The sequence below is a fragment of the Corylus avellana genome, chromosome ca10, assembly GCF_901000735.1.
Source record: "Corylus avellana chromosome ca10, CavTom2PMs-1.0".
NCBI lineage: Eukaryota > Viridiplantae > Streptophyta > Magnoliopsida > Fagales > Betulaceae > Corylus > Corylus avellana.
The window spans coordinates 378,369-401,156 of NC_081550.1; the positions used below are offsets into that span (position 1 = coordinate 378,369).

At 35.6% G+C, this 22,788-nt stretch overlaps 6 protein-coding genes across 6 annotated transcripts in view; 2 read left to right on the forward strand and 4 right to left on the reverse strand.

Annotated features, from left to right (window-relative positions):
- The window catches only part of LOC132163673 (disease resistance protein RPV1-like), a 4,759-nt gene extending 4,614 nt beyond the window's left edge, over positions 1-145 (reverse strand). Inside the window, exon 1 of the mRNA XM_059574040.1 lies at positions 120-145. Coding sequence (XP_059430023.1) covers positions 120-145 — 26 coding nt within the window. The remainder of the gene's footprint in view (positions 1-119) is intronic.
- Positions 146-633: 488 nt separating this feature from the next.
- On the forward strand, positions 634-3,896 carry LOC132163675 (TMV resistance protein N-like). The gene is made up of 4 exons (XM_059574042.1): positions 634-1,659; positions 1,784-2,146; positions 2,227-3,240; positions 3,345-3,896. Exons 1-4 carry the CDS (start codon positions 634-636, stop codon positions 3,894-3,896), a joined length of 2,955 nt encoding a protein of 984 aa, XP_059430025.1.
- Positions 3,897-5,157: 1,261 nt separating this feature from the next.
- LOC132163728 (mitochondrial dicarboxylate/tricarboxylate transporter DTC) lies at positions 5,158-8,298 on the reverse strand. Its single transcript, XM_059574097.1, has 6 exons — positions 8,036-8,298; positions 7,711-7,794; positions 6,928-6,989; positions 6,369-6,730; positions 5,663-5,877; positions 5,158-5,524 (listed from the first exon to the last, which is right to left on the reverse strand). The coding sequence occupies exons 1-6, from the start codon at positions 8,153-8,155 to the stop codon at positions 5,468-5,470; spliced, it is 900 nt and encodes a 299-aa protein (XP_059430080.1). The 5' UTR covers positions 8,156-8,298; the 3' UTR covers positions 5,158-5,467.
- Positions 8,299-12,025: 3,727 nt separating this feature from the next.
- Positions 12,026-15,161, forward strand: LOC132163729 (tubulin alpha-3 chain). Its single transcript, XM_059574098.1, has 5 exons — positions 12,026-12,234; positions 12,792-13,006; positions 13,095-13,294; positions 13,533-14,041; positions 14,633-15,161. Exons 1-5 carry the CDS (start codon positions 12,122-12,124, stop codon positions 14,943-14,945), a joined length of 1,350 nt encoding a protein of 449 aa, XP_059430081.1. The 5' UTR covers positions 12,026-12,121; the 3' UTR covers positions 14,946-15,161.
- Positions 15,162-16,538: 1,377 nt separating this feature from the next.
- On the reverse strand, positions 16,539-17,342 carry LOC132163676 (ethylene-responsive transcription factor ERN1). Its single transcript, XM_059574043.1, has one exon. The coding sequence runs from the start codon at positions 17,340-17,342 to the stop codon at positions 16,539-16,541; it is 804 nt and encodes a 267-aa protein (XP_059430026.1).
- A 3,575-nt stretch (positions 17,343-20,917) lies between these two features.
- On the reverse strand, positions 20,918-22,776 carry LOC132164238 (uncharacterized). The gene is made up of 5 exons (XM_059574705.1): positions 22,669-22,776; positions 22,450-22,586; positions 22,234-22,325; positions 22,051-22,117; positions 20,918-21,533 (listed from the first exon to the last, which is right to left on the reverse strand). Exons 2-5 carry the CDS (start codon positions 22,522-22,524, stop codon positions 21,369-21,371), a joined length of 399 nt encoding a protein of 132 aa, XP_059430688.1. The 5' UTR covers positions 22,525-22,586; positions 22,669-22,776; the 3' UTR covers positions 20,918-21,368.
- Between the last annotated feature and the right edge of the window lie 12 nt (positions 22,777-22,788).

The window sequence follows — 22,788 nt, forward strand, 5'->3', positions numbered from 1 at the left end:
ATATGCTGCACTAATAAACCCCAAATGGCCGAATGAAGAGCAAGGCGAATCAAACCTCAACTAAGATGCCAAATTATGATCTTGAATAGTTTTCCATACCCTGCTGGATGAGACTAAACATTGTCTCTTCGATCATGACTGTCATTGTTGTCGAATAATAAACTTAATTTTAACATTTAGTTGAGGCTTTTTATTTTATATTCTTATGTGTTACTAAGTATCTTTTTATTTCATATTCTCATATGTTACTAAGTGAGTTGAAGATGTTGTGTCTTTTAATTTTTCAAGAGTTATTTTACATAAGAGTTATATGAGATGTAAATGAATGAAGTTATTGTGAAAAAGTTAGAATGGTCATTTGTATCCTATAAATACCTATGTAAGGAAGTTATTTTATCAAGTTGAATAAAGTTGAATATTTCTCTTCCTATTTTGTGTCCTCTCTTAGTGAGTGTTATTTCCAATTTTTCAACAATTGTCTCATCAAAATTATTATCCCATCTTCTTTACAGGTACGAGTCAAAAATTCTCAAAGAAATCAGTGAAAAGATACTCGGTGGATTTCCTTGGAAGAACGATCTATTTCATGGCAAGAATTCTCTTATTGGAATTGAATCTCGTGTGGAGGAAGTTATGAAGTTACTCGATATTGGGGTGGAGGAGGGTGGTGGTGGTGTTCGCTTTGTAGGGATTCATGGGATGGCTGGGGTGGGTAAGACCACACTGGCACAAGTCATTTCTCATATGGTTTCTCCTCAATTTGAAGTTAGTTGCTTTCTTTCTTGTAAAGAAAAAGATGATCAAGATACATCCGGATATATGAGGAGAATTGATCGTTCTTTGAATGCTTTACAAAACAAGCTTATTTCTAAGATCCTCATGGGAGAAGAAATAAATAGAATGGATGATTGTGATCGAGTCTGTGTGATAAGTAGCAGAGTAAGACAACGAAAGGTATTTCTTGTTCTTGATGATGTGGATAGTGAAGAACAAATAGAAGCATTAGCATGGAGCTCCGATTTGTTTGGTGAAGGGAGTAGAATCATTTTAACGGGTAGAGATGCTCATTTCTTGAATAGGCATGCGACTGCTAGTGCTATCTATGAGGTGAAGTTGTTGAATGACAATGAAGCTTTGCAGCTCTTTTGTTGGTATGCATTCAGGCAACCCTATCCTACAGAAGATTCTGAGAAAGTGTCTCTGGAATTTGTGACTTATGCTCAAGGCCTTCCTTTAGGTCTTAAAGGTTTTGGGCGCAGCGTGCATCAGCGGTCATTATATGAATGCAAAGCTCGTTTGGAAAAACTGCGAGTAACTTCATCCTGGTTGTCCACAATTGAAAGCCCACTAGAACTCTGTTTGTCTAAACTGGATGATGTAGAAAAAGAATTATTTTTAGATATTGCGTGTTTCTTCAAAGAATCAGATTTAGTTAGCATAACACATAAACTAGAAAGTTTTGGTTACTTTCCAAACGCTAGTATTGCCACTCTCAGGGACAATTCTCTTATAAACACCTCAAGGGGCATATTGTCAATGCATGGTTTGATAGTAAAATGGGGTCAGGAAATAGTTCATGGGAAATCCCCAATGGAGCCCGGTAAACGCAGTCGATTGTGGCATTGGGAGGACGTACTTCACGTGTTGCAGAATAATACCGTAAGTGGATTAGAATAGATATGAACATAAAGTAATATTGTTTTCTTATATACTAATTCTTCTAATTATTTGTCAAGTATTTATCACTACACTAATCTGATTGTTCTTGGTATATATATAATAGGGAACTGCTGAGGTTCAAGGCATGGTCCTGGACTTCCCAAATAATTGGAAAGGGAAACGATTGAGACTGCATGTGGATGGCTTCTCAAATATGACAAGACTGAGAATGCTTAAGATTGGCAAAATTGGTTGTGTAGAAAACGTTTCTGAACTTTATGCTAAGTTAAGCACTCTGGTATGGCGTGGGAAACTTTCAAAATTCGTGCTACCCGATGAATTACGCATTATAGAATGGTGTGGATGTCCTTTAAAATCCTTGCCGTATCCTCTACAATCCTTGCCGGCCGAATTTGAACCAGTCAAGCTTGTTGAACTCAGCATGCCTTTTAGCCCCATCAAACAATTGTGGACGGGTGATAATAAGGTAAGATTTTTGCTTATGCAATTGTGTATTCTTCTTCTTCTTTGTCTTCTGCTTTCTGATTTATTGGCGGCTTATAATAGAGTTTAGAGGATTTGAAAATCATTAACCTGCGTGGCTCTCAACACTTGATCGAGATTCCAGACTTCACCGAAATCCCAAATCTTCAGAGACTAGAGCTTGAAGGTTGTACAAATTTGTCTAAGGTCCATCCATCTATTGGATTTCTTAAATGCCTTAAACGATTGAATTTACGAAATTGCAAAAGTCTTAAAAGCCTTCCAGACATGGTCAACTTGGAATCTCTTGAGTTTTTTAATCTATCTGGCTGTTCAAGGCTCAAGGCGTTTCCAGCCATCCGAGGAAATATGACATCTTTGTGGATACTTAAATTGGACGAGACTGCTATAGAGGAATTACCGTTATCATTTGAGGGTTTATCTGGTCTTCAAACTCTGAGTTTGGACAACTGCAGAAACATCTCATCTTTTCCGAGTGTCATCTCCCGTTTGTCATCTCTTGAAATTCTCGTGTTATCCCATTGCTCAAGACTTTTTGAGCCAGATAAAACTGCTATAACACAATTACTTCCGAAGAGCTGCAAAGATTTATCCTTCCATTGTCACTTGTTGCCGAAAGAAAGCTTAGATCCCAACACATATTTGCTCCTTAATTCATTATCTGATTTAAGCTCTTTAATATTCTTAGATCTGAGTTATTGCAATCTATCAGATGGAGCAATACCCAATGATCTTGGTCACCTATCCTCACTTGAGATTGTAAACCTGAGTGGGAACAAGTTTGCGAGAATACCAGATAGCATTTGTCAGCTTTCCAATCTTGAATCACTTTACTTGAGAAATTGCAGCAGGCTTCAAGCATTGCCAAAGCTTCCATTGAGTTTAATATACTTGTATGTTGAGAATTGTCCATTGCTGGAAATGTTTTCTGACCAAACATACTTGAGGACTTTAAGTGATATATTGACGATCACCGATTGCTCCTTAGCAGCATTGTATATTGATTATGATGGTGGCAGTCCCTGCAATATTTTACAATTGGACCTACGAAGACATTTACAGACCGAAGGCTATTGGGTGAGTCTCTTCTTTCTCTCATTTTAACACAAAAAGTCCCTGCAATATTTGTCTTCTTTTTTTTACACAAAAATCTTAGTTTTTGTTTTGTTTATCTCTTACAGAGAAGATTCTTTGGTACCAAGGTCATATGTGGGTCGTGGTTGGGACCTGGAATCCCAAAGTGGTTCAACAACAAAAGTGCTAGTTCCTCTGTAAAACTTGAGATGCATCCAGATTTGAATGATAACAGGGAGTGGAAAGGATGTGCTCTGTTTGTTGTTTATGAAGTCCATGAGCATGAAAAGTCAAATTCTATGATTTTTGAGAGCACTGATCATCCTACTCTTCATCACTTTGATTATCATTTTGGGACCGACAAAGGACGTCTAGATATACCCTTTCTCCTCCCTGTCCCTAAAGTAACATCTGTTGGGGCAACTGGATTTTGGGTGTATATACCAGCTAAATGCTTTTTGGAACAGTCGAATAAATTGGATGGATGCAGCTACATTGAGGCTTTAATTTTATCAGATAGCTTGGTTGTGGAGGTGAAAGAGTGTGGGATGCGTCTGGTATGCAGTGAGCATGATGCTTTGGAATTCTATGAAGCTTTGAATATTATTGGTCATGGTTTGGATTTAGAAACTTATCATCCTCCTTTATATCGTTTATAATTCAACATTCATGGTATTGGTCATCGTCCGAAGCTTCTGGTAAGTCATCCTCCTCCCTCTATGCTTCTGTCACTTATCCTCCTCCCTCTATGCTTCTGTCACTTTTCTTTTTATAGGAGCTTCATAATTTCTTCTTTAAATTATGTATTTGCTCTGTTTAATTTGTTATTTCTCTTGTATGAATGAGTTATTTTAAATAATTGATATTGCTGGGTTGTGGCGGAGTTATTTATGTTCAAGAGAAGCACACAGATAAAGCTGATGGAGTGAATTTGTTTAATTATTTGTTCACACTGGTTTCCTACTAAATGTGCTCTTAATTAGGTCTCACAGTTTTATTCCTATCGGCATTGAAACATTTGATCAGCTGCAAGTGCCTGAAGAGATGATGCCAAGGACTGAAAGTTCACTAGAGGAAGGCGAGGCTGCATTTATTTATCTTATTCATCCAAAGGGTGTTTCCGTGTGCATTTATTTATCTCATTCACTTGACTAGAATGTATTGTCACTGAGATAGTTTTGTCTAGCTGAAAATTTGGTGTTCTTTTCTTAACATGCTTGAATTTGAATGCATTTCAACCTTCACCCTCGGTCTCCTTCAAAATACTTTCGGAGGAATATACTGAAAATTCAACAAAACTTCGATTGAAGAAGAAATTATCTTATTTATATTGAAAGCATACATCATTGAAAAAAAAAAGTTTTTGAAGATATAACTGTTAGAAATTGAAACTTTTTAAAATATGACTACAAGGAAAACACTAATTTTTGAAAACATAACGCTAGGAAAAGACATTTTCAAGAATATGAATGTCAGAAAATTAAAAATAAAAATAAAAAAACATGGGACCAAGTATTTTGAAAAAAAATGAAAAACTAAAATAGAAAAAAAGAATTCTTTGGCTAAAATTTGCTGAATGAATATGAATAATAATGTTCAATCCCCTCGTCATATAAATATTTTAAACTTTCACTGTTGTCCTCTACAAAGTGACTCTTGAATTCGCAAATAATAGCAGAGAAAAGTATGGTATCTCCTGCACTGCATAACATCATCAAATACAAGAAATAATAAGGTACACTTAACAGTTAACACCAAGCTAAGTACATCAAAAACCTTGTATTTCCTGATGTGAACCCTGCAGCTTCCTGCCCCTTCTGATTGACACATCGTACATCCAAATGATGCATTATAACATGTGCACATGCATCTCTAATTTATGTACACAATCACATGCCAGGAGAATAGAAAGCAGGGAACTTGATGCAATAAACTGTTTATAGAGTAAATTTTATTTTACTTGCATATTTCTTCCCGAGAATTTTTCAAATGGAAGACTCTCCAAGTTCAAAAGAGTAGTATCCGGTTGCAGTCACACCCTAAAAATAACTGGAACAATTTAGGAAAATTGTAGAAGCCTACTTCAAGTTCAATCACAGTGAAATTATCAAAACAAATGGTTTTACTTGGAGGGCGTGAAACTGACAAATCAGCCAAAACTACCAGACGGCAAAAAGTAACATTATTAAAGCTTCACCCCCAAAAGAAATCTCCATCCTGCTGAGACAAACTATAACCCTACTGATTTCTCCAGCTTTTGGATCTGGTTGAGGAAAATCCAAGTCATCTGCATAAGCGCAAACACCCAAAAATCAGAAACTAAATAAATAAACAATGTGAGATCTATAGACAATCAAGGTAGGTGACTTTGAGCAAATGGCTCAGTAGGCATATACACCCCAAAGTAGAGAGAGAGAGAGAGTACCATAACATGGGGAGCAATTCTAACGCAATATACTGGAAATCCAGTGTAGAACTTGAAAGGCCCTCCAGCTTTCAAGGTCTTCAATGTGCAATCTAAAGAACCAGAGTAAGGAAGCTTCCCCTCAGCATCAGGTTGCATCTTCTGAATCTGGGTTTTGACATAATCAAAGGGTAAACTGCAAGCTGCAGCAAAGAATCCTGAAATGGAACTAGCACCTGAGAAGAAAAAGGAAGCAACAAGATATTAATCAAAGCAAAAACATAAGATAAATATTTTCTGGGAATGAAAGCAAATTACTTAAACAGAAACATAGCTTGAAAGACTTAATAAAATTCCTATTTGTGCAAGAAACTGCAAAATTTTACTCTTTGCACGTGACCCTAAAGAGAGGAAGAGAGCATCAAGAAGGCTCCTTGGAACCTCAAAAATCATAGGCTAAATAGTTAAGATAGCCAACTAAATTTCACAGTTCTGGCATATTATAATATGAATGTAAAATTCTCCCTAATATTCGAACCCCAAATTTTTTACAATATCATATGTTTACCTCCAAAAGAAGTGGGGTTGTTAAATAAGTAGTCCACAGTACAATTATAAATTAAAATTCCAACCATCCCGGGTATTCTGCCGTGAAACAAATGCCAAATAACAAAATTAAACTTTTTAACATGAACCAAATATCTATATTTCTTCCAAAGAATCTCACCTACAACTGTGGCAGTTTCACCAAAACCAAGGGAATCCCTGAACAACTCAACACTTTGATCATAAGAGGCTAGCATTCCCATGTTCAATGCCATTGCTCTCACTACAGTAGGCCCTGCACCTTTCCAGAGTGCCAAAACTCCCTCATCTCCAACAATACGATAGAGCGCATGGAAGGCATTTTTGTAATGTCGGCGCTGGGCTGCAGGCAAAGTGGCATCTGCCTGCATACGGATAAGTGCTAAATCTGCTGGACTACCAACAGATGCTCCAATAGCACCAGCAGTAAGCCCACACAAAGCTTTCTGGTATAGAGGTAGGGGCTTCCCATCATTGGCTTCAATTGCTTTATTCGTCAAAATCCTACAAGAAACAAAGGGTAACTTATTAATACATGAAAAGGATAATATAGAACATAAATAAATAAAATAGGTACAATTTCAAAATTTGAACCACTTAAGAAGATCCAGATTGACAAGACCAAATGTTCTAAAATAATGCAATTGGACCAATTACAAAACTTTTTAATACATCAATAGTAAATGTTAACAAAAACTTACTTGAATGATCCAAGTCGTGCTGTGGTATATGTAGCTTGTCTGAGCAGTCCAGCAGATAGCCCCTGCTCAAAATAATGCAATTAGACCAATTAATGCGCTTTCATTTATTTATTTGCTCTTTTTCTTTTGTTGGGGTGGGGTTGGGGTTGGGGTTGGGGAGGACAAAGTTCAGGTGGCAATGCATAGCTACAATCTAAATCAAACAAGTCACAATAAACAGGGCCATATTTAATCACACCACTAAGCACGTAAGGCTTGATGGGCATCTCTCATTCTGCTTCGTTGTCATTACTATACTAATCACACCACTAAGCAGAGCTACAATTTGAATCAAACAAGTCACAACAAACAGGGCCATATTTAATCAAACTACTAAGAATGTAACCCTAGATGGGCATCTCTCATTCTGCTTCTCTGTCATTACTATATTAGTATTTAACAAATCTACATTGAAACAAGTACCCCACATAAATTTAGAGACCAAAGTACTTAACTAGCTAAACTGTTAATACTGTTAGAAAATACCACTTTATAGCTCATTTCGAGACAATTAGGATATTACTAGTTGGAATCTATGAACCAATTCATTCTTCATCCTAATCTACACAATAACATAAGAAACTTAAATTATATGCTAATCATTATAAAGATCCAGCTCTTCATATGGATCTTTTAGACAAAAACTAAATTCAACAGTTATAAACAAAAATGTCTCTGTTGTCAACCAGATCAACACACCATATAACAGAAAGTTCAGCGTTGTATTAGTTTCTAGAAGCAGACCTTGTAAAAGGCACCAAAACCCTCCTCCTTCAGCATGTTCTTCGCCACCTGGCTTGCTGATCCCTGACCCAATTGAATCCTCACCTACACCAATCCAAAATACACAAAAATAAAAATAAGCCAGCAAAAAAAATAGCACTCTATCAACCGTCCAACACCACTGAAGAAAGAAAAACTTCCAAAAGGCAAAACCCATTAAAATCACAGATCTGAACCCATAAGAAAAGCTCAGTTTGCAGCACAAATATATCAAAACTTTTTAATGGGTGTCAATGAAAATAGAGAATAGAAACATGGGTATTGATCTATACATGAAATGACTCACCTTGATCATATCGATGGGTTGGATGACACAAGTGGCGAGCATACCAGACACTCCACCATTAACGAAGGGCTTCACGGTGGGCCACACACCAGTCGCTTTGGACTTCTTCTGGTCTCCCATTCTTTTCTTGGATTCAAAGACTGAGAGCCTGGGAGCTCAAAGGGAGAGACAGCAAGAGGAAGAAAAATGGCTTCCACAGAATGAGCAGGAAGAGAAGGAAAGAGGCAATATATTGTGTTCGCAGTTGCACCCAAAAAAAAAACAAAAAGAAAACCCTCTCTCTCTCTCTCTCTCTCTCTCTCTCCCCAAGTGTGAAGAAGTTTTGGTGCACTTTATTTATTTGGTTTTTAAAATGTTAATCTTCGCATTTATTTATTATACCTATTTAACATTGGTTAATTAAGCTTATTTTAAGGAGAAATGTTAGGTATTATCTTTTTATCCTCTTAAAGTTGATGTGGTTTTTAAAATTATCATTAGATCAAAATTTAAGTATAATTTATCTGCAATTTAATAGTGATTTTATCTACATCAACTTTACGAAAATTTTAGGAAGATAAAAAGATGATACATCTCATTAATGATTTTAAGTGACTTTCCTATTATTTTTATTTTTTTTAGCCAACAAAAAAATCACTTAGATCATGTTTTATCACCTAATATAAAATAGACACAATAAATAAATGTAAATAATATCAATATTATTCTTACTTTTTTAAGTTTAATTTTCTTTTGATTAAGTACTTCTTTGTTATTTAATTTGTATGACACCAGATTTCTGATAAATTACAGTAATGACACCACTTTAGATCGACTCTATTTTATTTCTGTTGGCACTTTTGTCTGACCATAGTACCCCTTATCTCTTTGGTTTTATTTTAGCCTTTCAATGAAAAAAAAAATAAAAAATAGAGTTGGGATGATATTCTTGAGAATGACATATAAGATTATTATTTTTAGTAAATATGGTTTACAGTTAATCCAAGTTTCCATTTAATCCATTGTCAAATATGAAAGAGAAATAAACCTTTCAAGTATTTGAATTGTTCAATTGCATTTTGAATGATTCAATCAAACTAGTTAGCCTTATAGCTCAATTGGTGGAACCAATAAGGATATTACTTGCTGACATTTATCTTCCAATTCATTCTTCAATTGGTGGAAACAATAAGGATATTATAAATATAAAAAAAAAATTGATTAAAGGTATTAACCAAATATTATATTATATATATAAACATAAAAATATATACAACATTATATATGTAAAATATAATCAAAACCATAAAATTGAGGAAATAAGAGGAAAAAAAAAAAAAGAAAGTAGAAGGGATGAAATAGTCATTTAGGCAGGTGTGGGTGTTGTTCCTTCATTGTCTTCAAAGTAAAACCCATAAGTGTAAGTTGTATAACAACAATGACTTTCTGTTGGGAAAGCAACATTTATAATATCATCTATACTTTGCTTGTGTTGGACTAAAGAGACTTTTCCCATTCGCTAAACATTAATTATTCAAATGGCATGGTTGGAGCTCACTAGCCACAGGCGTGCATGTTGTTGGGTCTTTTTTTTTTTTTTTTTAATTCCTGTAAATCTTAGAAAGATCGATATATTCGGGGTACAATACAATGGCTTGAAAGTAAATAAAGCAATGCCGTGAAGGGTTATATGGTATATTCCAATTTCGGGAATATCAACGTTGCACCCACCCCTCCACAGGCCACAGTTGGCCACTTAACAATCACGAGAGCCTCTCACCTTCCCATCCAACCTGAACCGTGCAAGTGTCTCATTGAAGGCGTAGTTTTACAAAACTGCCCTTCCAACTTCTTTGAAATATAACGATGATATCCCTCCCTCTTGAAAGTGCTAGCTGTTCCTCTTATTTTAATAGTTATTGATAAAATTATTATTAGATCAAACACCACATAATTTTTTAAACAAGAGTAATGCTTGCTAGCCATATGTTGCCTTAACGCATGGCTAGCTTACATGTTCGACATAGATTATTATATATTATGCCAAGGAAACAAAAATTGTCCTCTCTCTCTCTCCTAATTAGTGCTACCTTTAACCATCACATAAGAGGGTGGTCGAGACCGTTAGATTTGATGGTTGCAACCATTAGATCGAACGTTGAGGGTTGTTACTGTTAATAATATTATGTTAAGAGTTATTTACTTCATTAGGTATTTTAGGTATAGTAGATTTATTTTTTCTTAGTCTACTAAGTTATTATTATTAGCCTATATATATATATCCCTTCTGTACATTATTCTGTGTGATTCAATATACAATCTTATTCTCAATATGGTATCAAAGCACAGGTTCTGAATCACTTTTAAAATTTTTTACAACCAACTTTGATAACTCGGGTCGAGGATAGTCATGGCCATCTCGATAGCTTTGAACGTGATTGTGTGTCTACCCTCAAGAAAGTGGTTAACCACTTGTAAGAGAGGATAGACAATTTTTTTTTTTTTTTTATTAATATGACAAGAAAAATGCTACACTTTTCAAATTTTCTCTTTAAAAATTAGTTCTCAAATAATGTGGTCACCATCTGATGATAAACAGCTAGTGAGTTGGGCTAGCATTACTCTTTAAAGAACCCAATCCCTTTCTTTGTAGTCTTTTTGAAGGTAGACCTTCCTCAAATGTTAATTGGGCTTGGGGCAGCTTTAATGTGTTGGGCTTTAGAGAAGCCTTAGTGGCTTGGGGCTTAATTGTAGGAAGCACAAATATTTTTTCCCTATACTTCTACTTAACTCAAACTGACCCGAAATGTGAGGTCTAATATTGGGAGCCCACCAAACCAATATGAAGGTGAAGTTTCAGAGGGCAGAAATGGAACGAAATGGTCTAATTCTTAAGTGCATGGTTAGAGTTCCTTCAAACATAATGAGAAATTTTTAAGGCCTCAAACCTTTAATTATGAAGGTGAACACCAAATTCGGATTTTTCTAGTTATTTGTTGTTTGAATTTTTATGAAACTCACACGTTCTAAGGTTCTAAATGAGCAGCTCAAAACACTACTCCAAACAAACAAGTCCATCAAAATTAATGAAAATCCATATACATCTACGAGTACCTTGCAAATATTGACGAAAACCAACCATGTCGGTCCAACCCCCGGCAATGGAAAGATATATACAAATGCAAGAATTGGATTTGGAGGTCCATTGTGGGATTTTCATTTTGATTTTGTCCAGCTATGTATATATAAGATGGACAAAATCTGTTTTCAAGCTCAGCTTTCTTTTTCAATTGATATATATTTTTAGAATATGTAATTTTTTTTTGATATAATATGTAATTCTTATATGCATTATATGTATGGTCCCTGGCTAAAGTGTGTGTAATTAATCAAACCCTAAACTAATCAATGTGTGGTAAATTAAGTGTAGTGATGTGTAATCACCAATTAAACAAAAAATAATAAGGAAAGATGGGTTGTAAATATGAGAAAATAGACAGCAAAGCATTGGGTGGACTGTGGAGGGATATTTTTTTTATTTTTCGACATCACATTATTTTTTGGCTAATCAGCTAACCACTTGGTTCTCTCCTTCACATGGCCGCGCTGGTCCTCCCTTTGTTTTGCCCATTCTACCCTTATTTGTTATTTTTATTTTCAATACTCTCTTTCTCTTTTCTCTTTTTAATTTTAGCAGCAGATTCTTTGAAGAGCTTCAAGAAAATAGAGGGTTAATATGGTCATTGGACAGAGACGACATGTAGCTATGAAGGGGCCCAATGAAGGCTGGCAGTGGCACCGAATGGCGGGGCCTATTCTCATGACGCCGGACTCTAAATAAATTATCAAATCCCATTTTGATTAATAGTCACCGAGTCTTCTCTCACACGAAAAAAAACAAAAAGAAAAAAAATAATAAAAAATGATAATAATAATAATAATAATAATAAAACATAAAACATAAAACAAAAAAATAGGGTTGGTAATAAAAGAAACGGAGAAAGCACTTCACATTTGCCTAGATATTTCAGTTTGAGTTTGATCAAAAGCAAAGCATACACCAGAAGAGAGAGAGAGAGAGAGAGAGAGAGAAGAAGAAGAAGAAGAATGAGGGAGATAATAAGCATACATATCGGGCAGGCTGGGATTCAGGTGGGGAATTCTTGCTGGGAGCTCTATTGTCTTGAGCATGGCATTCAGCCCGATGGGATGATGCCCAGGTAATTTTTTTTTTTCTTCTTATTTTTCCATATTATATATTCATGTATATATATGTAATGCTTGAATATATGCATCTTTATGTGTATTTATATATGCATGTATGTGTTGCTGGAGTTCTTTTTTACGATCCATTGCAATGAAGCTAATGTGGATCTGAGAGATGGGATTTTTCTGTTAGTATCATTATATTTGGAGGTAGGTTGAAGATGTGTGGATGGTTTTGGGCTGAATATTGGATCGACTTTAAGGATGATGTAATTTGAGAGGATCCTCACTTGGTTTAGCAAGAGAGGATTTTTAATGGGTTTTGATGTTGGATTTGGTTGAATTCAGAGATGGGTGTTCTCGATTTTGCCCAAATAGTTGAGTTAATGGATTTGGTTGAATCAGAGATGGGTGTTCTCGCTTTTAGTGGGAATGACCCGAATCTGGAACAGTAGCTTATTGTGTTATTGTTAAATTCTCTCGATGTTTATTAGTTAACTATTTTAGGGCTTTCACTTCCCGGGTCAGATTTGTACTGAGTTGGTTACGAACCTCTATTATGTCTTTGCAGTGACACTTCAGTGGGTGTTGCACACGATGCTTTCAATACCTTCTTTAGTGAGACTAGTTCAGGTAAGCATGTGCCCAGGGCTATATTTGTGGACTTGGAACCCACTGTCATCGATGAAGTTAGGACCGGGACTTACCGGCAACTCTTCCATCCCGAGCAGCTAATTTCTGGCAAGGAAGATGCTGCTAATAATTTTGCAAGAGGGCACTATACTGGTAAGTGACACTGTTTGCAATTTGCGTAGGCGGATACTCTTAATGTGCTAATCTTGTTGTTTTAACCTGATTCTGGTTGGTTGTGCAGTTGGGAAGGAAATTGTAGATCTTTGCCTTGATCGAGTGAGGAAATTAGCTGATAACTGTACTGGCTTACAAGGGTTTTTGGTGTTTAGCGCTGTTGGTGGTGGTACTGGTTCTGGTCTGGGGTCCTTGTTGTTAGAAAGGCTGTCTGTAGACTATGGAAAGAAGTCAAAGCTTGGATTCACCATCTATCCTTCTCCCCAGGTACACACACGCACACACACACATATTTTATCTCATCTATAACATTGTTGTCTGAGTGGGTCTAACAATGGCTAGCTGTAAACATTTCTAGATGATTCTATCACATGTGGGTGTAAAAGTAAAAGAATAGCACGGTTGTGTTTGAACTGTGTTTATATGAAGGCAACTATGTTTTGTTTTTTTGGCTTTCTATTTTTGTTCTGCTTACTGATACCCTAGTGACTTCTTGCTATTGCAGGTTTCAACAGCAGTTGTGGAGCCTTACAACAGTGTCCTCTCTACTCATGCCCTTCTTGAACACACTGATGTGTCTGTGCTCTTGGACAATGAAGCTATTTATGACATTTGCAGGAGATCCCTTGACATTGAGAGGCCAACTTATACCAATTTGAATCGATTGATATCTCAAATCATATCATCCTTGACAACTTCATTAAGATTTGATGGAGCTATCAATGTGGACGTTACTGAGTTCCAAACCAACCTTGTACCATATCCCCGGATCCATTTCATGCTTTCTTCATATGCCCCGGTCATCTCAGCTGAAAAAGCATATCATGAGCAGCTTTCAATTCCTGAAATCACAAATGCAGTGTTTGAGCCCTCAAGCATGATGGCTAAGTGTGATCCAAGGCATGGGAAATACATGGCCTGCTGCTTAATGTACCGGGGAGATGTTGTTCCCAAGGATGTTAATGCAGCAGTTTCCACCATCAAATCCAAAAGAACCGTTCAGTTTGTTGACTGGTAAGGGGATAAAAAGAAAAGATACAATTGCCTAGGAATACTAGAAATTGGATGAAATATACTCATGAACTTTATCTTGGAAAAATGATGTCTGAGATTTTTTTTTGTAGAGCTACTTTTTTCAAATGATTAGCTATCCTTGGTATCATTTTGCTCAGAATGTATAGATCTTAGTTTGTTTTTAAACTTGTTTGACCTAATTAATCTCACCATCTAGAACATGAAATGCCTAGCTGTTCCTAGTATTCTGGATTTCGAACTTATCAAAAAAGAAGTATTATTCTGGATTTCTTCTGCAAAAACTCAGTGAATGAAATTATTTAGAAAAACTCAACTGTTTGGCCTGAAACCCATTTTTTGTCCTTCTTGTTGTGATTGGCTTGATTTCTCCATTCGAAAGGATGGTATCAATTGCACCTAACTAGTTAGAGTGGTATTGATTGCATAGCCTCAAGTAGACTTTTGAGTTGTTTTCACGTGTGTGATTGCCCAAAGCCAAAGAACTTGTGAGAGATAGGCATTGTAACTGTGCAGTAAGTCTTCTCTGTACCCGGCTTCCAACACTTGTTTTTTGTGTGTTGGATTTTTCAGGTGCCCAACTGGCTTCAAATGTGGCATCAACTATCAGCCTCCAACAGTTGTACCCGGGGGTGATCTTGCTAAGGTGCAACGAGCTGTTTGCATGATCAGCAACAACACAGCAGTAGCTGAGGTGTTCTCACGTATTGACCACAAATTTGATCTCATGTATGCCAAGAGAGCTTTTGTTCACTGGTATGTCGGTGAAGGCATGGAGGAAGGGGAGTTCTCAGAAGCCCGTGAAGATTTGGCTGCTCTTGAGAAAGATTATGAAGAAGTTGGTGCTGAAGGTGCAGATGATGAAGACGAAGGTGAAGATTACTAATGTGGATTCTACATTTGTAATGTAGTTTTGTGAGGGCGTTCATAAGAAGTTTGGTTCTCTGTATGGGGCGTTTGCCTTTGGCCCTTTGCTCTCTATCTTACAGTTCTTTTGTTTCTTTGTATTAATGTTGAGTGCATGCCATGATATATTCAAAATTATTTCTATGTTGGGAATGGATATGCCTTTTGTGATAACAATGAAGTGATATTTCAGGGCCATGAGTTCGCAGTTATCTCTTAGAAATTCTTAGTTCGATCTGGATGCCCATATCTTTTACTGGTTCTGTTACTAATCATGTGTGGTCTTAATAATTGATTCACAAAATGTGGAATATTTAATTGAAATGAGAGGTAAATAGTGCAATCAAGTTCAAATTCATAACCTATGTTCTAGTACCATACTATATTAAGTCAAAATTTATCTCGATAAGATAGGGTCAATTTAATTAATACTTTTAATTTGAGTGAAAGAGTAAATATGGACATATTTTAACTGAATTTCTACCCGTTGATGGGAGACTGATGATGCAATATATTTGCTGGTAGGGAGTCTGTAGGATTCTAGGGTTTCAAAAATTTTCACAAGGGGAGAGCTCGCGAGAAAGTTGTGGGGACAATTAACCATGATAGCTTGTAATTCTAACCGTAGGCCATCAAGGTCCCCAAAAAAATGGGAGTTTTAATAGGACTACCTAAAACCTTAGGCCATTCATTGTCCGTAAAATTGATGAGTCTTTTTATTGACTAGAAAATTGTCTTAATTTGTTAATTTGTTAAGCACAACAGTCCAATATGTCACAATTGGGGCTTACACAAAAGGTAGGACTAGATTAAAACTGACAATTTTTAACATGAGCTGCGACCCGACATATTCATGCCTAAGATGTTTGACCATTGACACAATTCATACATGAATTACCACCCCTAAGTTGGACTAAGAGAGAAGGTAGGCTGGTAGAACAATAAAAATTGTGAAACTTCATAACCTTGCTTTAATATTATGTAGAGTTTACACAAAAAGAAAGGCTCTGAATTGCTGTAAGCCTCTCATTATTCAGAAAATATAATAATGTGACCAATAAATTTCTGTTTTACAAATGGGGATTTCAAGAGCACATTTTTTGTAAATTAATTCTGGTTTGATTTGTACAGTGCGGTGTTGGTATTGTCTTTGGTGAGATGCTGAGTGTGTGTTAGGGTTGATTGTCTTTGGCTGTTAGTAGGTGAAAGAAGTAAATATGTGTTTGTTTAGTTGCCTCTGGTTGTATAATAAGCTGTAAATTGTAGTTTCTGCAGCTGAGTTGTATTCAGATTTGGTGGTTTGGTGTCTTGATTCTTATTCATTATATATATATGACAGAATACCCTTTTTTATTACAATAATACCCTTTCTAAATATTTTCATTATATTGAGAGAGAGAGAGCAAGAGAGTCAACTTGGACCAAAAATAGTGGCACTCCTCAAAAAATACCAGATCATTTCATAAATCAAGTACAGCTAAATCTCTTTCTACCTTCATTCTTTCATATTTCAATTATATATATATATATATAACATATTTCAATTATATAAAGAGAGAGAGGGAGAGAGAAATCAACTTGGACAGAACAAGTGACACAAAGTAGAAAGATCCCAGAGAGCATCACTAGCATCACAAGTATTCCCCATGTACTCATTCACTCCATTCATTGCATACAGCGATGCTGAAATCTGTCTTTCTACCTTCATTTGCTCAAATTCTGTTAGTTCTAGCCCTGCTGTTCCTGCAGGCAACAAACCACCATGTCTCTGGAAGTCCATCCTCTCTTGAATTAATGGAAGCTGATCAAACCCCGTTGGAAATGGCCACGGGTGATCAGAATGAGACTTCCCAGATTCAAGTCCTGCAATGCAGTTGCTCAAGTCTGGTCTATATGCATCACCAACCATCTGGGTACCTTGATCTTTGCCACTAGATGGAGCACTATAATTAGAACTATAACCAGCGAAGGTACTAGCGAGACAACAACCGGAACTAATTCTAGTAATCGGTTTAATGGTGGCGGTTGGTGAGGGGTGTTGTTTCAAAGTCTTTTTCTGGTGAAGGAGGTTTTTAATTTTCAAAGAGATTGGTGAATCAGGGGATACATGGGTAGAAAAATTGGTTCGAGTATTCGAGCCACGAAGAAGGCAAGCGGCTTCGTCGTAAGCTCGAGCAGCTTCCTCGGCCGTCTCGAAGGTGCCGAGCCACATTCTTATCTTCTGTGTTGTGTCTTTGATCTCTGCCACCCACTTGCCAGAAGGCCTCTGTCTCACCCCAACAAACTTGCTTCTGCTATTGCCGGGAGTCCTCTCTTTGTATTTGCTTTGCTTGTTGGCTGACACTCCTTTCTGATGCTTCTGAGTTAGATGCTCCATTGCTAACTTTGAAGGGGAGCCTTGAGCTAAACAATGAGAGGGGAAGGGGCTGATTTATACAAGAGAAGGCAGAGAGGGCTTTTAAGTTGTTATGTTAGTGGAGAGCTCGTCTTTGAATTCTTGTCAGCATGTCATATTGAGGACTGATTTCTCAACGTTGAGTTGAGACCAAATCATACAAAATAATTGGATATCTTTATATATCATTGTAACTCAGAGGGACATGCAAGCCATTTTCACAAAGGGGACAAAAGGGAAACGAAAGAAAAGCAAAAAAGAACAGAGAGAAGAGAATAGATAAAGAGATAAAAAGGCATGCTTTGTATTTTCTTAATGTTGTCTGTTTTGGTAGGTCGGAGTTGTTGTCCTCACACACCTAAGCCTTCAATTGGTCAACGATAAACAACCAATGGTCGTGAAGGCACGAAGGCAAGACACTTGGAGCCCCGGCAACACATTAGGGATTGAGATTGGACCGTTAACGAAGGAGAAAACAAAGTAAAAGCTCGCATGGAATCAAATGGTGGGTTTGGTGGAATCTCCTCTTCCCCTGCTACGGAACAACATGGGTTCACCAAGATGCAGGGGAACCAAGGGAAAAAGACAAAGCAAAATAGAAAGAGCTGAGAGTCTCTGTTTCATTAAATAACATACTATTCAATGCAGTCTAAGATCAAGATATTCTCCATTGCAAAACACTTCATGAGTCCAGGCTAACCTGTCTCAGCCTCGCCATTTACAGCCACTTCTCATTTAGAAAAAGTTTTCTTACAACGCAATCTGAAATTTAAATTTGTCTAAGATGCGTGCGATTTTCAACTTGCATTTTTAATAAAAATGTGTTGCAATCACATACATTTTAAACCCCCTGCTACATTAACCCAGTAAAATGGGAGTGCAGTATATAACGTTGCTCTTTTATAATAGTAATTCAATACAGATAAAAACAAATTCTGTATTACTCACATCTGCAATTACCTAAGCCAAATTATCAGATAAATCAAGGGTATAGTGCTTCAGAAATAAATGCATATCAGCATATGCACGTATGGTCATTTCAATTTTTGGGGTAATCATATTCATATATATATATATATATAAAAGCCGAGTTTTGACGTAGAGAGTGCTTAGAATTACGACACGTGTCCTGAACCCATGTTTTAGAGAGTGCATATAATTGCGACACATGGCGTTATAAAGAATGAACAAGTTTTGGGCATTTAAAACCAAGAGGTTTTATTCGTAATGCATTTAATTATTTTAATGAAGAAAACAAAAGGTTCCGAAATTCTCTCTCTCTCTTTATTTGTAATATATTTAATTGTCTTAATGAAGAAAATAAAAGATTCTCAAATTTTCTCTTTCTCTCTCTATTTTTCTTTTTATCTTCTCTTACTTTTTGTTTTCGTTTGTGTCCCTTATATTTTTTTCAAATTTATATATTATTTTTATTCAAATATATATAAAAGCCGAGTTTTAACGTAGAGAGTGATTAGAATTATGACACGTGTCGTGAACCCATGTTTTAAAGAATGCCTATAATTGCGACACGTGGTGTTTTAAAGAATGAACAAGTTTTGGGCACTTAAAACCCAGGAGTTTTATTTGTAATGCATTTAATTATTTTAATGAAGAAAACAAAAGGTTCCGAAATTCTCTCTCCCTCTTTATATATCAATATTGTGAGACAATTAAAATGTAAGAATTTTATTTGTAATATATTTAATTGTCTTAATGAAGAAATATTATTTGTATTGAAATAAGATAGATGATTTATTTGATTACATTAAATCTTGATTGAAAGACCAATTTTTTTAAAGAGTAAACCGATTTTTTAACTCATTATTTTAAAAATTGAACGGTTCATATTTTTCCTCTCTCTCTCTATCTCTCTTTTTTTCCTCTCTCTCTCTCTCTCTCTCTCTTTTCTCTCTACAAGTCATTCACTCTCATTCCACATCTCTCTCACCGGTTCATATCTCTCTCTCTCTCTCTCTCTCTCTCCTTTTTTTTCCTCTCTCTCCACGTCTCTCTCTCTCTTAATTTCAAAGAAAAAGACATCTCTCTCCCTCCACTCTCCAACATTAATATCTCTCCTCTTTTTTCTCTCCATCTCTATCTTTCTCTTTCTCCACTCTCCATTAAGAAAAACATAATCTATTGGCCTAAAAATTCAAATTGGAGGTAATTATTCTTCTTAAGCTTTTTTTTTTTCCAAACCAACAAAGTTTTAACATATTCTAATTTATATAAATTAAACTAAAATTAAGGGTCTTATCTTTTAATTCATTTGAATGTTTATGGATTTTTTTTTTTTTTTTGTCTAATTTACTCGGATTTTCAAGCATTTTTTCTCTACTTTTGAAAGCAATATTATTTTGCTTATTATTTTTTTTAATATTTGGAATTATATAGGTTTTATTTGTATTGAAATAAGATAGATGATTTATTTGATTGCATTAAATCTTGATTGAAAGATTTTGTTTTATTTTGTATTCATAAATTTTTTCTCTCTCAAATATTGAGAATTATGTGAATTTTATTTGTATTTAAATATAACCTTTAGCATGTCTTTTTATTGAAAGAGTGATAATTGATTTTTTAACATGATTATTTTAGCCTGTAATTAATAAAAAAAAAAATGAAGATGCATTTAAATTTTAAAATCAAAGATAATAAAGAACCCTGCGCATAACGCGAGTTATATGCTAGGGTATATATGTATAAATAGATACATAGATACTTCTTCTTCACTTTTGTAGAGGTAACCAAAAAGAATTTTCCTTCCAAAATGCTTCTTCTTCATTTTTGTTAGAACACTTATCATATCATTTTTGGATTTATCTTTGTGTATCTATGTATAAATTCTTCACGAGTGTAAATTAATTATTTTTATGTTTGTTTCTCTAGAAAGTTTCATTGTATTGAAATATAATAGGTATCACACCAATAAGATTTTATGTTTTAATTCATTTGAATATTTTATTAGATTTTTTTTTTCTTCGTTTTGTGATTTACTCAAATTTTCTAGCATTTTTTGGAAGTGTTGAAAGAAATTTATTTGATTGCATTAAATATTGAGTGAAATGTGTGTTTTATTTTGTATTAAAAAGAAGAGAGAAGATTTTGTTTATTTTACTCTGTATTTTTTCTGAAATGATTAGAACTTTATGAATTTTATTTGTATTACAATATAATAAATATCACATCATCAATATCAGAGTTTCCTACTAACTTTCTATTAATATTTTGATCATCAGAATTCAAGTGTCCTTTTTGCTATTTTTATTTTTTATTTTTTACTTTTCATTAAGTAAATGTTTGGTATATTTCCAAAAAAAAAAAAAAAAAAAACATGTTTAGTACCGTAATTTACTAGTGTATAGCCTTTAGTATGTATTTTTACACATATATTTTAACTTATAATAAAAAGTAAGATGAGATGTGTTTAAGTTTTGAAATTAAATTATAATGAAGAATCCCGTGCATAGCGCGGGTTACATGCTAGTTTGTTTGTATAGAAAGAAACCATTTATTGTATTGGACATGGTAATAAAGTAATAAAACCACAAGCGTAATAAAAGAATCACCATTAATAATTCGGAAGAATATTCTTGAGTGTATGAAATGATAAACACAATGGGCCAAAACTGCGACAGGAATTGCCTCCCTGGCAACCCTTCAATCTCACGCACCAACCTTGCAGAAAATGGGGAAAAGGGGAGAAAAAAAAAAATCTCTCAAAAATCACAGTTCCCTACCCTTCTCTTATGGACTCAAAACCACGCTATAAAAGTATAAGTAACACTTGAACTATACACATTCTACAAAAACGGATCGTTTCAATCGCAGTGATGACTATCACACTCAAACTGATGCCGGCTTGCTGTAAAGCATCATGCCCAAGGAATGGTGGAACCATCTTATGGAAAAGAATGGGTGACAAATATATTTCACACACAGAAAGACCAGACAAAGCAGTGTCTCCTCAACACACAGCAAGATGCTGCCTTTTCGTCAATGGCGCTATTGCGAGAGGATAGACTGCAATGCGAGCTGCTGCTGGGGCTGCAAGGAGGACCAAGTAGAGGCCAAGGTAGCTGGTGGTAAGGTCTGCTGAAGCTGCCTTAGCAGATTAATCATTCGGCTTGCAGTTTGTTCTGTTGCTAGATCCTTACCCGCACATAGAACCTACCAATTAATCACACCCCTCAATTAGAGAAAAATATAGCAAGCAGTTTTAAAAAGTATATGCACTTGGATAGCATTTGAATAAGACCACAACATAACTTGAACATACAAGGTCATTTTACCAGTAATTAACATTCTACACTAAAATCAACCAATAATACAAGTGTTCGATATGGGTAGAAAGCTTGGTGTCAAATAAATCTTTTATCCCAAGATCTTGCAACTTAGGTCATGGCTAAATAGAATCAAGGAATACAAATTATTTCTCCCATATCTTATGGTAGACGAAAAGCATTTACAACACATGCACTTCATTGCAGAAACCTACGTAAGAGAGAGGAACAGAATACATAAGGCACTAGCTAGTCTAACCACCACCTGCTGTAAAGCTTATACGCTCAATGGCCATCCAACAGACTGGGGAGATTTGAATTCACAAAAAGAATTTTTTTTTTTTTTTTTTTGTATAATCCAGTTGAATCAAGGGTGTCTAATCTACAAAATAATCAAAACTAACCTCAGCAAATACTGCAACAATCTTTGGGAGATATTGATTGTTGGGCCCCAAAATTTCCCTGTCTGACCTGTAGATGGAAAGAAGCTCCTCGATCAATATGATGGTATAGTTATGCTGAGGCATAAATAAATTAAAAGAGAACAAATGAGAGGAGTGCAAGTTGGCCAAAATTGAAGTCCTTACCTCTCCACCATCGAACAAAGCTGCTCATGAACAACTTTCGCCTCGATCAAATCACCTTTAATTGGCAAGCAGTTTAACCATGCAGGAACAACCTGCCAAACACCAGAAGACATACAGTACTACATTCAATACCTATTTATTATTATTATTATTATTTTTTTTTTGGTTGAGGAGGGGGGCCTGGGGGGAGGGAAAGGGAGAGAGAGATGGGAATACCTGAGCTGAATCTATGCTGTCACGATGAAACTGGCATATTTTTCCTAGAGCAGAAACAGCATTATCATATGCCATGATGTTATCAGGTTCCAGGGCATTGGGATGCCGTATCACAACATTTAACCTCGAAAGAGCCTCTGGACAAAGCCCATAATTATTGTTAGTACTATACAACAACATATTAGCACCAAATCCTGTAAGAGATGAAATCAGAGATACCTCCGACAAGATGTTTAAATACAGGCCCACCGAACTCTGCACAAACGCCAAGGCCATATACAGCTGCCTGAAAAAATAGTAGTGCAACTAAAATGAGAACTGTAAACTTAAAACATATGA

What these genes read in the sequence shown, in the direction of transcription:
- LOC132163675 (XM_059574042.1), top strand. Translation starts at nt 634, where the DNA reads ATGAAGTTACTCGATATTGGGGTGGAGGAGGGTGGTGGTGGTGTTCGC. An exon ending in ACGTGTTGCAGAATAATACC is followed by an intron (nt 1,660 to 1,783) that starts GTAAGTGGATTA and finishes TATATATAATAG; the next exon opens with GGAACTGCTGAGGTTCAAGG. An exon ending in TACAGACCGAAGGCTATTGG is followed by an intron (nt 3,241 to 3,344) that starts GTGAGTCTCTTC and finishes TATCTCTTACAG; the next exon opens with AGAAGATTCTTTGGTACCAA.
- LOC132163728 (XM_059574097.1), bottom strand. Translation starts at nt 8,155, where the DNA reads ATGGGAGACCAGAAGAAGTCCAAAGCGACTGGTGTGTGGCCCACCGTG. An exon ending in GTTTTGGTGCCTTTTACAAG is followed by an intron (nt 6,990 to 7,710) that starts GTCTGCTTCTAG and finishes TATTTTGAGCAG; the next exon opens with GGGCTATCTGCTGGACTGCT. An exon ending in GAATTGCTCCCCATGTTATG is followed by an intron (nt 5,525 to 5,662) that starts GTACTCTCTCTC and finishes GCGCTTATGCAG; the next exon opens with ATGACTTGGATTTTCCTCAA.
- LOC132163729 (XM_059574098.1), top strand. Translation starts at nt 12,122, where the DNA reads ATGAGGGAGATAATAAGCATACATATCGGGCAGGCTGGGATTCAGGTG. An exon ending in CCCGATGGGATGATGCCCAG is followed by an intron (nt 12,235 to 12,791) that starts GTAATTTTTTTT and finishes ATGTCTTTGCAG; the next exon opens with TGACACTTCAGTGGGTGTTG. An exon ending in ACCGTTCAGTTTGTTGACTG is followed by an intron (nt 14,042 to 14,632) that starts GTAAGGGGATAA and finishes TGGATTTTTCAG; the next exon opens with GTGCCCAACTGGCTTCAAAT.
- LOC132163676 (XM_059574043.1), bottom strand. Translation starts at nt 17,342, where the DNA reads ATGGAGCATCTAACTCAGAAGCATCAGAAAGGAGTGTCAGCCAACAAG.
- LOC132164238 (XM_059574705.1), bottom strand. Translation starts at nt 22,524, where the DNA reads ATGGCATATGATAATGCTGTTTCTGCTCTAGGAAAAATATGCCAGTTT. An exon ending in ACAGCATAGATTCAGCTCAG is followed by an intron (nt 22,326 to 22,449) that starts GTATTCCCATCT and finishes GGTGTTTGGCAG; the next exon opens with GTTGTTCCTGCATGGTTAAA. An exon ending in TTGTTGCAGTATTTGCTGAG is followed by an intron (nt 21,534 to 22,050) that starts GTTAGTTTTGAT and finishes ATTAATTGGTAG; the next exon opens with GTTCTATGTGCGGGTAAGGA.